The 13,824-nt window shown below is 34.7% G+C and overlaps 1 protein-coding gene across 3 annotated transcripts in view; it reads left to right on the top strand.

The window, feature by feature from the left end:
* MAN2A1 (mannosidase alpha class 2A member 1) overlaps window positions 1–13,824 on the top strand; it is a 172,199-nt gene that overhangs the window by 78,476 nt on the left and 79,899 nt on the right. For all 3 annotated transcript variants that reach the window (XM_045998993.1, XM_045998994.1, XM_045998992.1), the window contains exons 9-12: window positions 3,241–3,443; window positions 6,877–7,059; window positions 11,493–11,607; window positions 12,872–12,939. In XM_045998993.1, coding sequence (XP_045854949.1) covers window positions 3,241–3,443; window positions 6,877–7,059; window positions 11,493–11,607; window positions 12,872–12,939 — 569 coding nt within the window. The remainder of the gene's footprint in view (window positions 1–3,240; window positions 3,444–6,876; window positions 7,060–11,492; window positions 11,608–12,871; window positions 12,940–13,824) is intronic.

Raw genomic sequence — 13,824 nt, 5'->3', positions numbered from 1 at the left:
TTCTTTGTTTTAGTTAAATCTAATTTAACAGTATTTTCCTTTATGGTTAGTGCTTGTCACGTTCTGCTTAAGAAATTTTTGTTTATACCCCATAGTCATGAAAATACACTTCTATGAAGCTGTCCTCCAGAAGCTTTATTCTCTTACCTTCAATATTTAGGTCTGTAATCTCTTTGGAATTGGTTTTTTTGTGAATTGTATGAAGATAGGGATCAAGTTGCATTTTGCCCAGATGGGTTTCTCCCACCATTTATTGAAAAGACCAGTTTGCCCACTTTACTGCAGCACCATCGTTGTCATTAATTATGAGTGAAACCATTTCTGTGGATCTCCTGTCGACTCTATTCAATCTGTCTATTTGACTAATCTCATACTGTTTTAATTACTGTGGTTGTAGAATAGATATTAATGTCTGATAGCATAATTCTTCTAATTTTGTTTCCTTCTCAAGATTGTATTGGTTTTCTTTATAGTTCTATATAGGTTTAAGATCAACTTTTAAATTTCTACCCCCCAAAAAGTTGGAATTTTGGTTGGGATTGCATTGAACCTATAAATCAATTTGAGTGCAGTTAACTTCCTTACAAATATTGGGCCATCCATGAACGTGATATATTCCACATATAAAAATACAGTTGACTTTTGCATTCTAACCTTGTACCCAGTAACCTTCATGTGTTTCCTTTTTTTACGGAATTTTTGTCACTCACGTGTTTCTGCTTTGATTGCCCTTACATACCTTCAAACAAAAGCTTTTTTTCTTTCTGTGGTTTATCTAGTTATATCTGTTCTCTGTAGGATGTTTGAAGTTATTTCGTCCAAGCCAAAAGCTTCGATTTATGATTATTTCTTTTGATGAAAGGAAAAACAAAAGCAAGCAATTGAATTTATATGGCTAAAAAATTGGCATTGTACTAGTCAAGACGGTTAGTTTGCCATTGGTCATCACTTATTTAACAATTTACATATTTTTTTCCTCATATGTTGTTCTGATAGAGGAATTTGATTATGTTTAAGAATAAGGTTATATTAAATATATACTTTGTTGCCTTTTCATGTAAAGAACATTTACTTTTTTTGTTATTTGGAATATGTACTATATTTGAGCTACCAAGAGACTAGAAATTATATATACAGGATATATATATATATATGCCTGTGTGTGTATATACACAAACACACACACAGAGGATTATATATCAATCCTTTGAGACTGAGTCAAGTTTGTGAGAAAACCAACCAGTCCACTTACGTAAACTTTGCCCAGGATATCGCCAAGAAGGAAATATTTTCATCTTGGCTAATACCAAAAATTAATTAAAATAGTTTAAAAGGATATACTTTGTTGTTAATATTGACTCTGTGGCATGCCACAGTTCCCTAAAATCTGAAACTGAAGGGGATTTTGTTATAGAAATCCCTTTTTTATATAGGTGAGAAAGTAAGGCCCAGAAATTTAGATTGCTGAATATTTTTACTTTTATCAGTGTACTTCCCTGAGCTTATCTGTACCCTCTGGGCCTGAAGTTAATGCTGTATTTCTTTGTATTTGTGACCCTCATGGTTGTACACACATACTTAATTCTGCTTTTTAGAATGTGTTAGGCAAATAACAAATAACACTTAATTTTTGAGTTACTTACTATTTGCCGTTAACTTTTTTTTTTTTTTAACGAAAGAAAGGGAGAGCACATGCTTGTCAGGGTGGGGGGGGATGAGCAAAGGGAAAGACTTTTAAGAATGCTCCATGCCCAATACAGAGCCCCATGTAAGGCTCAATCTTATGACCTCGAGATCATGACCTGAGCTGAAATCAAGAGTCAGATGCGTAACTCACTGAGCCATCCAGGCGCCCCTGCTATTAATTTTTCAAAGTGCTTCACCTTAGTTAACTTTTTAAATTCTCTGAACATTTTCTGATAGGTACTGTAATCATCCCCGTTATAGATGAGGAAGCTGAGACACAAATAGATTAACTTGCCCATGATACATTGTGTTTGGTGAAGCCCAGACAAGACTAGGTAATACTATTGAAAATTGCTTTTCTGTGATGTAAACATAAGGATTTAGAAATAATTGTCTGTTTTGCTATTATTAAATGTATTGTGTCACAGGTGCATGATGATAACTTAGATTTGTCATACTAGTATCAGTTGTGTTTCCAGCTGAAATTTTGCCTTTGCAATAGAAAAGTGATACCTAAAACTCAGACCATTATTTGCCAGTTGTGTTTCTAAGCATTTTACTTAGAACCCTATTAGCTGTAACACAGACGCAATATATAACATGTTCAAAACCACATATTAAGTAAGCAGTAGAGATGGAATTCAAACCCATGTTATCTGGATCCAGGTTCTGTGCTGTTCTTAGCGACTCTTAGAGCACTACTCGCTGTTTTTTAATTACTCTTAACTATTTTTCTGCCACATTGAATCAAAATAGCTTTCAGTGTGTGTGTGTATGTGGTAGGAAACAGCAAAAACAGCATCTTACCGTTCTTCAAAGAAAAAATTCCCTTTTAAATTCTCTGTCTCTAAAAACACTGCCTTTCAATATCTGTTTACATGGTCTGGTATAATACTTCTTTTTTCCTTTGATTTATGGAATAGCTTGGGCTCATAAAAATGGATTTATGTTCTGGTAATTTAAATCATTAGTCAAAAGACCTTTTCATTTGGGCAGTCAGCCTTGCAGTTCTTGTCATTCTTTGTGTTTTACTTCTATTCAATGTTACCTGCTGGTAGAGGAAGTCCATTTTTTTAATGACCTGCTGTTCTTAAAGTCTCCCTCATGAGACCTCAAACTAGGGGTACGGGGAGGCCAGGGGAGTATATGTGCATATGACATAGGAAAATACTTAACAGTTAACCATACTGTTATGTAAATGTTTTATTTTTGCTGCTTCCCATCTTTTATTCATCTCTGAGTTATTTTATTCCCTGACCCTTACACAGTTTGAAATTCTGGAGATTTGTAAGGCATTTTCAGACCCACAGATTTGTATATCTAAGTACTTCTAACCCCTTAAGTGTGTACGTTTTATTTGAGTTTAATTTGGGACCTGATGCAAGTGAAAGAGTTACTGTGTATTTCTCCCCCTGAACTTGAGTTTTGTACGCTCTGAGCTAGATTTTCATCCTAACTTGGAAACACATCTTAAATATTTACTATTAACTTTTACTTTCAAAGCTAGAAGTAATTTTTAAGGTAGAGAATGAATAATTTATTTTTTTTCATTAGATACAGTTTGGGACATTATCAGATTATTTTGATGCACTGGATAAAGAAGATGTAGCCATCAGGAAGAATAGCCAATCCATGTTCCCTGTTCTAAGTGGAGATTTTTTCACTTACGCTGACCGAGACGATCATTACTGGAGCGGCTACTTTACATCCAGACCCTTTTACAAACGAATGGATAGGATACTGGAATCCCATTTAAGGTACAAAATTTACGTTTAGATAGCTACATCAATTATTCACCTCTTTTATGTGATCATAGCCTTTTCATAGAGTTTTGCATAATATACATTTATGCAATATTAGAATGTTTAATGTAATTGTGAAATTTTAATGTAATCAGAGATACGTCTCCAATGCAGAATCAGATTATTACATGGGTTTTTGCTTTGAAAGGAAAAGCAGTTAATATGATTAGACTTTCTCCTGTATCTTAGGTTTTTTACATGTTTCTAATTAATTACTGGTATTGTTTGCACACTGTGATAATATCCAGTGGCATGGTCATGTGTGTCTGCAGGTCAGTAATCAGGCAGACTAAATTGTTGGAAATAAGCAAAGGTCACAAAGAACAAATAGGGTCTCTCCATGGCCAAAATGTGGGCCTCAAAGTACATAATATAAAACCAATATATTTTATATGGGGGAAAACTCCAGAGGCTGCACCTCAGTTCTTATTTATTTGAAACATATTTCTATAGGTGTGATTCTCTGTTTAGAAGAGCAAAACTTGAAAGAGATGAGAACTGATAGTGGCAGAGTGATTGGCTGAGAAAGCACAGCGACAGGGAGAAGGCAAAAAGTCAGCAGAAAACAACAATGCTCTAACCTATCATTGTCCAGTAGAACTTGGAGTCACTGGCCCACAGAACTTTCTGCTGTGGTGGAAATCTTCTGATCTGCTTTCTGCACTGTTCAGTATGGTAGCTACTTGCCATGTGTAACTGTTGAGCACTTAATGTGACCAGTGTGGGTGAGAAACTGAACTCTTAATTCCCTTTAATTTTAATTGGCTTAAGTGTAAATAACCACATGTGGCTAGTAGCTATCATAGTGGGTCTTGTTACTTTATAGTAAAGATGAACCACCCTGAGGACTTCTGGGGCTCTTTCTATGTGTGTGTAGCCTGGGAGGTTAATCCATTTTCATAAGTTCACTTCCAGCTTAGTTCAGATCATGAATTCATGATGATTAATTTTCATGATGAATCCTAGTATTAAAAATAAAAAGTCAGTGTGATATGGTGAGTGTTGTGAAGTGTGTAAGCCTGATGATTCACAGACCTGTACCTCTGGGGCAAATAGTACATTATATGTTAATGAAAATAATTAATAAAAAAGATAAATAAAAAAATTAAAAGTCATGTCATACCTACATTCTTCTAAGTACTGGTAGAAACAGTACATTTCGGAAAGCCTTTTTATAAAGATCATGAATTTCTCCAAGAGTTGTACTTTGGTATAGTAGTGTGTTGTTGGTGTTTTTTTTTGTTTTTTTTTTTTTTAATTTTTATCATTTCTATGCTATTACCTATATTTCAAAAGCCTGATCTTTGGGGCACCTGGGTGGCTCAGGGGGTTAAGGCCTCTGCCTTCAGCTCAGGTCATGATCCCAGGGTCCTGGGATCGAGCCCCGCATCGGACTCCTCTGCTCAGCAGGGAGCCTGCTTCCTCTCTCTCTCTCTCTGCCTGCCTCTCTGCCTACTTGTGATCTCTGCCTGTCAAATAAATAAATAAAATCTTTAAAAAAAAAAAAAAAAAAAAAAAAAAAAAAAAAGCCTGATCTTTGCCTGTTTTTGGGATATTCACAAATGTGCTGGGTGGATACATGTTACTGTATTTATAATAAAATGGTATTTCTATATTATAGAGATTTATGCATTCTTGGCCAATAGAGTATTAATTATCTATTATGTTACTCTAAATTACTTATGATTAAAAACAGAAAAAGTACTAAGTAATGTAGAGATTCTTTTGGACCACTGCATTTTTTTAGAAGTGTCAACTGTTTTTTAGTGACAAAGAGTTATAAATATTGATTCAATCTTACTTTATTGAACATATTTAAGGTGAAGTACTTAGTGCAAGTAGTAATATATTTTGAAAATTCTGCTTTACAATAAAACAAAGCATATAGTAATTATGAATTTCAAAATGTAATCAACTGATTTGAAAATAAGTTTATTGTTTGATAAAAGATATGTCATCTTGATGCTCATTTGTAAAACATTTGGATAGGATAGAAGAGTCTAAAGAAGAAAATATTTTTTAAATCCCGTGTTTATATTTTGGGATATCTGTATGTATATATACCCTTGCAAAGCCAGGAATATGTGTTTTGGATATAGATGAACATATATATGCAATTTCCTTAATTCACATTTAGTGTTTCTCCTGCCATGAATTTTAGAAGGATTGGAATTTAAAGGCAGAAATTATTTAATATCATTTAATTATTTCAAAATTTAAAGGGATTTTTTTTTTAAAGATTTTATTTATTTATTTGACAGAGAGAGAGATCACAAGTAGGCAGAGAGGCAGGCAGAGAGAGAGGAGGAAGCAGGCTCCCCGCAGAGCAGAGAGCCCGATGCGGGACTCGATCCCAGAACCCTGAGATCATGACCTGAGCCGAAGGCAGCGGCTTAATCCACTGAGCCACCCAGGCGCCCCAAAGGGATATTTTTTTAAAGATTTTATTTATTTATTTGACAGACAGAGATCACAAGTAGGCAGAGAGAGAGGAGGAAGCAGGCTCCCTGCTGAGCAGAGGGCCTGATGCGGGGCTCGATTCCAGGACCCTGGGATCATACCCAAGCTGAAGGCAGAGACTTTAACCCACTGAGCCACCCAGGCACCCCAAGCCATATCTTTTTTTAAAGAACTTCTTTTGAAACCTGTCTTGAACCATATCCTCTGATGAAAAAAATAAAACATGAAAATGATAAGTCCACATATTCTTGCTCACGAACTATTCTTAAGTCAAAGTATTTTCTTCATTAAAATAAGCAAGAAACAACAGCATATGTTTTATCACCTTTCAGTGTATATTGTTCCATTCCCTCTAGTTGTTGAATGTTCTCATTCAGCGTGGAGACTAGCCGTTGTTACTGAGCTGTCAGGCCATCGCTTTCTGACTCTCCTTCACTGTTAGTCTCCCACTTGTGTGACCATTTCTGCGCCATCTCTCCTTTAATGTACATATGTGAGAGTGAATGGCTTTCTGGTGATGAAGTTCCTAGTACGTGTCTGTCGATCTTGGAGAGAAGAAAGGACAGAAACCATTATCCACTTCTTACTCCTGGGTGGAGCTATTTTTTTTCACTATGTTATACATAAGTAAACCTATCTCACTGCCAGTGGCTACTGGCTTTTTCCCAGGACCGTCTGGAACAAGGGTCCTTTATATCAATTTAGACATGATGTTCTCTGATGATTGATAATTTATATATATATATATATATATTAGATGGATATCTTGATGGTTTTATAGGAATATTTATTATCAATATCTTTTTTAAAAATTGTGCTGAAATCTTGGATTTTTAAAAAACCGCATTTGAAAATGTATCAGTACCACATATTTACATAGTAAATGTTTGTTTTGAAATAAGAATTAATGACTGTTTTATGCAATTAGGGCTGCTGAAATTCTTTACTATTTCGCCCTGAAACAAGCTCAGAAATACAAGATAAGTAAATTTCTTTCATCATCCCATTACATGACACTGACAGAAGCCAGAAGAAATTTGGGACTGTTTCAACATCATGATGCTATCACAGGAACGGCAAAAGATTGGGTGGTTGTGGATTATGGTACCAGGTAATGTAATTATTAAAAAGTGATTATAAACAATTTTTTAAAAAATTTTGGGTCACAGGCTTGTATCTTTGGTGAAGTTGTTAATGTACATCAGACCATATCAATAATGACATCCCTTGTAAGTATTGCTTTAGAAAAACAACATCAATATTCAAAGCATTTTTCAATAAATATATTGACAATGTGCTAGCTGTCCTAACTTTAATATTATTGCAGTGCATTTCTGCAAATGGAGTAGTAAAACATTATTATAAAGCTGATTCTGTTTTCTCCCAAGTATAGTGTGGTACCAAGGATTTGGTATCAAATAAATCACAGCTATAATCCAAGGTGATGAAGAGCCACACTTAATTGTATAGCAGTTGAATTTCATCCTATTCCATATCCAGTTGTTCTCAGATACCTCCCCCCACCCCCCGAGGGACATTGACAAAAAAGAATCAGCCTGGAGGATAGCCAGGAAGTAGAAGAATCTACAAACCTTGGCATATATGGATGATATAAGGAATTGGGATGAGAAGGGTTGGCCTAGGTATTGATATCAAAGCCCTCTTCAACTCTTGGAAGGGCTGTGAGATTGGGGGGGAGGGGAAGCTCTCTTATTTTCACATTGCAGAATTGGAAACAGTGAGTACAGACTTTAGCTCAGAACAGCAGGAGACTTGTAATTAGTGCTTCTCAATAATCAAAAGGCTTACCTTTTGTGATAGTGAGATTTCCATCATGATGCCCTAGTTTGGGTAACCATTCATTGGATCAGCTTAGCAGAGAGTCCTATGTTGGGGAAGGAGTTTTGACTGTTTTTTCGTTATGGTTTAGTTATTACTTTTTCCAGATTTTTTTTCCTATCAGTAATGGTGTACTTTGATAATACTTTAAAATTATTAAAATATGCTCTGATTTTCTTATAATAGAGATTTAAAAAGTGACTCTTTTTTTTGAAAGATTTTATTTGACAAAGAGAGAGAGAGATCACAAGTAGGCAGAGAGGCGAGCAGAGAGGGGGAAGCAGGCTCCCCGCTGAGAAGAGAGCCAGATGCGGGGCTTGATCCCAAGACCCTGAGATCGTGACCTGAGCCGAAGGCAGAGGGTTAACCCACTGAGCCACCCAGGTGCCCCATAAAGTGAATCCCTTTTTTTAATAAATGCTCCCTCCCATATGTGTAAAGTGTATACAATATGTGAAGTCAACATTACGGATTGATCCATAAAACCAATATCACTAATCATGATAAGTGTTAATTAAAATTTTAGTTACAGTATTTTGACTGCCTCGCTAGATATTTGAAAAATAAATTCTTGAGGTTTCATTAGCTGACTTGAGTCCTTGAAAATATATTCATGGTGGTATCTTGAATATCTTTTCAGTCTTCTTGTGGCAAATGTATTTGGCAACTGTTGAGGTTGAGCTGGGCTTAAAATGGAAAACACTCATTGGCTGATAATGACAATTGGTTTTTCTCCCACAGAAGGCATTTTTTAAAGTAAGGTCAGCTCCTCCATTTTTTTACTTTTCACCTGCCTGTCTTCTTGGTTTATTGAGAGTTTTAAAAATGAAGCTTATACTCAGAAAAGAGTTCCTAAGAGGAAATGAAGTCGTTCTCCTACACTGTCCGCTTGCTCTCTCTCTCTCTCTGGCTGCCATATTAAAAGGGGCTTGGGTACAGGTCATTGAGTTTTTGCAACCGAACATTTTCTGTCTCATAACCTTTCCAGAAGGCCTGTCGTTAGTTCCTCCATATGTTTGGTTATGCTTTTAGCTTATAAAAACATCACCGTACAAAATTGCATCTTAGAGAAAAGAGACAATAATTCTCAAATTGTACTTGACATTTGTAAATTTGCTTTGCGAGCGCTTCACACTTCATTGAAAAGTCATACACAATTATCAAGTCATTAGCATAGACATTTTAAGTTGGAAATTCCAAAACACAAGTTAGAGAGTTATAAACAAAGAGGCAACTAGCATTGGGTGTTCTCTTGTTCTTAGACTCTTGACTGTTTATTCAGATGTTGGCAGAAGTGTCCCTATGAACAAATGTATGAGTTAAGGATTGCATTTGGCTGCTAGTAATAGCAACTTGAAACTGAATGAATCCTATCCTACTTATTTTTGTGCCATGTGAAAGAAGTCTGCATGTTCCGAGTTCAGGTACAGCAGCTCCACAATGCCAACAGAAGTCCAGACTGTTCTAGTTTTCTCTTTGGCCATCGAAAGGTGATTCTTAGCGCACTGCTCTCAATGGTAGATTGAATGTTTATATAATTATCACCTGGAGAGCAAGAATATGTCATGGCTATTTGAAGGTTAATTCTAATCATGAAAAAATGAATTAGACTGGGACAGTGTTTGTGATGGATGTTCAGCATGGCATGAGATCATTTACAGAAATATTTAGAATTCTGCCAATTTCTATATTGTAATTAAGGTAGGTAGGAGAAAAAAATGAACAAAGAGTAAGTATGAGGGCCCATATGTATAGATCGAACTATTCACTGACAAGCATGCTAATATCTGCTTTCAACAGTTGTAATGATAACCGAGTAGAAAACTGCAGTTTCTAAGTGATGGTCCTTGAATAGTTCAGTGATAAAAGAATACGGGCATATTAGGATATTAGAGGCTCTGAGAAATCCCACAATGATGAAATGTTGAAGCATTGAAATTTTGCTTCCCCAAACTGTGGGAAATTTACTGTGTTTAGTCTCGTTTTGCTTTAAACAAAATGGCTTTATGCATCCGAGAAAGCATTTGGGGAATACTGTGCCAGTACTTAGTGCTTATCTTGTTAGAAAACTATGCATGTACCTTTAGGATACAATCATTGATGTGTGACATTCCCTCAGTTTAAGCAGGACTCTTTGGTGCACTGTAATACATATAAGGTTTTAGCTGGTGGAGAACATGACTTTTGTTTTTCAGCTTCTGACAGACTAATAAAGTTAGCCATGTAGATAATAAAAATAAACTTAAATCGAGGGGCTTGTTTCTCTAACTGAATCGTATTCATTCATATTGTCTTTTAATCTGGTGAAAACACTTATCACCTAGGAAAATATTTGAATAGACTAAGAAACTTAGCTGGATGATGGCCTGAATTTACATGCATAAGACTTTAATACTATGTATGTATTATACATTTGCATAGTTAATTAACTTACTGATTGTGATCACTTATATCTTTGAAAGTAATCTCAATGCTCTGCCAAAAAAGAAAGTTATTTCTCTCTTACACATTTTCTTGTTTTTGCATGACAACAGAAATGTTCTTAACATGTAGATCCAAAATTGCTTCCTATATTGGGGAGAATAATGTAATCACTCTATAAATATAATAGATTCAATGGCTGATTGAAAGCATGTTTAGCCAAGTTTCTCTACAAATTTCTCCAGTGGGTTTACTTGGGATTACCTGTTCTATAAAGCTTTAAAGAAACAAGATGAAACTTGAAAAAAACTTCAAACGAATTCTTTTCCTATGTGTAGTGCTTTAGCAATAGCTGGTAATATACCAAGATTATGTTCCAGAACTGATCTTGAATAGGTTGATTCATATGTATCTCTTTGGTTCCGCACACATAAAAATACAATTAGAATACAGTTAACAATTTTATTTATTTATTTTTACAGATTTATTTATTTATTTATATGTCAGAGAGAGAGAGAGAGCATAAGCAGGGAGAGCAGCAGGCAGAGGGAGAAGCAGGCTGTCTGCTGAGCAGGGAGACGGACGTGGGGCTCAATCCCAGGATCCTGGGATCATGACCTGAGCTGAAGGCAGACATTTAACCGACTGAGCTACCCAGTCATCTCACAGTGAACAATTTTAATGACCAAGAAAAGTGACAAGGACAAAGACAGTTTCATTATCCAGACCTGTGAAAACTTTCTCTTTTTTTGAACAAGTATATGAAACTAAAGTCAACAAAATATTTATTTGAATTTTTCAGAAATTTGAAGTTTTTTTGAAGTGTGGATACTGATTGAATTTTCTTGTGAATGACAGTTAATCTCGTGCTTTCTTCTGCTGTTTCAGCATTTGTTAAAGAATTTTCTGATGTAAAGGACCAAATCACTTTTTTGATAACAATGTCTTAAAGCTATTGGAGTAATCATGTTGAATATTTTTAGTATTTGGCATGTTATTCATAGAAAGTATCAGTAGTTTGAATAAGTTAACATGTTTCAGGTGTGTACAGAAAGTTTTCTATTTTAAATGAATCTTTATTAGTGATATCTTTTGATTAACCTTTTTTCCCTAAGGACTTAGTCCTGGGCAAAGAAGAGTCAGTTTGTTAGAGGTTCATTATAGGTTTCACTTTGTAAATACAGGGTGAAAGTAATGGTGGCTTAGCCATTATTAAAGAAACTGAAAATATTGTATACAGATATTTGAATTACTTCTCAGACCAGTAAAATTTTTGGTTCACAGACTCTTCCATTCATTAACGAATCTGAAGAAGATAATTGGATATTCTGCACTGCTCCTTATTTTGAAGGACAAAAACTCATACAACTCTTACTCTTTTGATAACCTCCTAGACATGGTTAGTTGCTACCTTTTATATTATCATAAAAATGTGTCATTCTTTGAATCTTGGGTTGGAAGGTGAGAAGCTGAGTGAAAAGAGACGTTGAAAGATAGCGATTTTTTTGTATATGATTTGAAAGAATTTGTATCCTTTTATATGAAATACCCGTGTGTTTGTCTTTCCTATAAGTGTGTCTTTGTTTGATTTATGGTGTATATTTTGTTCTGACTAAATCTAAACATGAAAAATAATGAACTTGCTTTGTTACATGGAACACACAGTTTTCAGAACATTATTAAGAGGACATTGTAAGGTAACTGGATGTTATGATTACTTATTTTTGCTTAGCTTCAATTAGAAGCCCCTTGGTATTGGAACTTCTGTAAACCCTTCATCTGTTCTTGCCGAACTTCAACTTGAGTCATGCTAAAGTCTTCTGGTTTCAGGATGAGTCCATGGAGGGCTATGGGCAGTGCTCGGATATGTGTAACGGTAGAGGAGCAGTTAAGGAATTAGGAGATTAGCTATTCGCCTCAATCCTCTGTACCTGACTGCATGGGCCTTGAAAAAGTTGCCTGACATCTGTGAGCCCTCATTCATTTTTCTGTAAGGTGGGATGATACCTCCCTCGGTCTGTATCATTGTTAGGATCAGAGAAGCCAATAAAACAGAACAGACTCTGAAAGGAAGAATATACTCCTCAGCAGCAAGGAAGAACAGTTGAAAAAATGGTTGATTGCAAACCTCTTTAGACTTCCACGTGGTAACTCAGATGTTTCAAAATTGTAATGTTGTATCATTAGAGTCTTGTGAACTATACACGTTGAAATTTTACAGTCATTAGAATTTACACATCTGGAATTGGAGATAATAATTCAATATTTTCATGTACTGATGCTTGCAATCGAATTATGGTTACACATTTTCATATTAAAGTGAAAAATCCAATAAATAGACATACATTGCTTAAGGATATGAAACCTGTAATACAAAGGTAGAATAATGAAACTTTTTGCATTATCTCTAGTACTTTGCTTTGCTTGGTTCCTAACTGGACTCTAGTAGTCCCTGGAACATATGCCATACTGAAGTCTAAAGACACACCCATAAAAATGCACACACGCAAGAATTACTTATTTTGAACTTTGGTAGACCTTATGTAACTAGAAGAAGGATTTTTTTTTCCATCCTTTTTAGGATTTTTCTATGTACTATACATAATGGGTTTTGAAACTCAAGTTTTAAAAGTAAAATAAAAAATTTTTGTTTATTTTTATAGGATTTGAAACAAAACTCACAAAGTTCTCTACCACAAAAAACTATAATAACGCTGAGTGCAGAGCCAAGGTAAATAATAATTTCTCATAAGCTTTTGCAACTGTTCTGACGACTTTTTTGCTTTCCATGACTCTTTTCTTTAGCCAAGATGTACTTTGAGGAGGTATTTTATATAATGAATTTATTAAGTAAAATTTTTTTGAAGATAAGGATTTTTCTCCCATGAGTGTCATGTTCAGTGTTAATAGCTAACACAGTGCTTGGTACATTGATTGTTGAATGAACTATTATAACAATATTTTTTTACAGGTATTTGATATGAGATGGTAAATAATGATTTATGATTATGTTCTTTCTTAACTCCTTGTTTACTTGTTTTCATTGATCCCTCGATCCCATTTTTAAAATGAAGGAAGGAACTTAATTATGAAAGTTTCCTAATATAAATTATATACTAGATGACTGTCATGACGATGGTCAGACTGTATTGTTTTAGCATGTGGATTTATGTTAAAGTAAATGGGAAAGATGTTCAGTTAACCTGAAAATGGGGCGACTAATTGGTGGCTGCCTCTGATTTATAAAGAAATGTTTCATGTTTTTATTGGTAATTATTTAACCAAGTATTCTGTTTTTAATGATGAAATATCACTAGGTCCGTATCCACTATCCCCAGGTACACAGTATATTTTTATATACTATAACTTTTTGCTGTCTAAATGGAGAAATTTAATATGTACAAATTGTAGGATAAAAGAATAATTGTAAAGGATAATTTATTATTTTAATTAAGTATTCTTTATTAGGATTATTTTAAAATAAGTGGAAGCAAGGTATTACAGAAAATTTACAATCCTTAATAAAATTGACATTTTGGTTACACGTAGAATAAAGCTTTGGTTGGCTCTAAATCTCTTCAGGAAGTAGAGACTTAAAATGTATACAGCTCATACC

Source organism: Meles meles, chromosome 3 (genome assembly GCF_922984935.1).
Source record: "Meles meles chromosome 3, mMelMel3.1 paternal haplotype, whole genome shotgun sequence".
NCBI classification, from domain to species: Eukaryota; Metazoa; Chordata; class Mammalia; order Carnivora; family Mustelidae; genus Meles; species Meles meles.
This window is presented reverse-complemented; position numbering and strand designations above follow the sequence as displayed.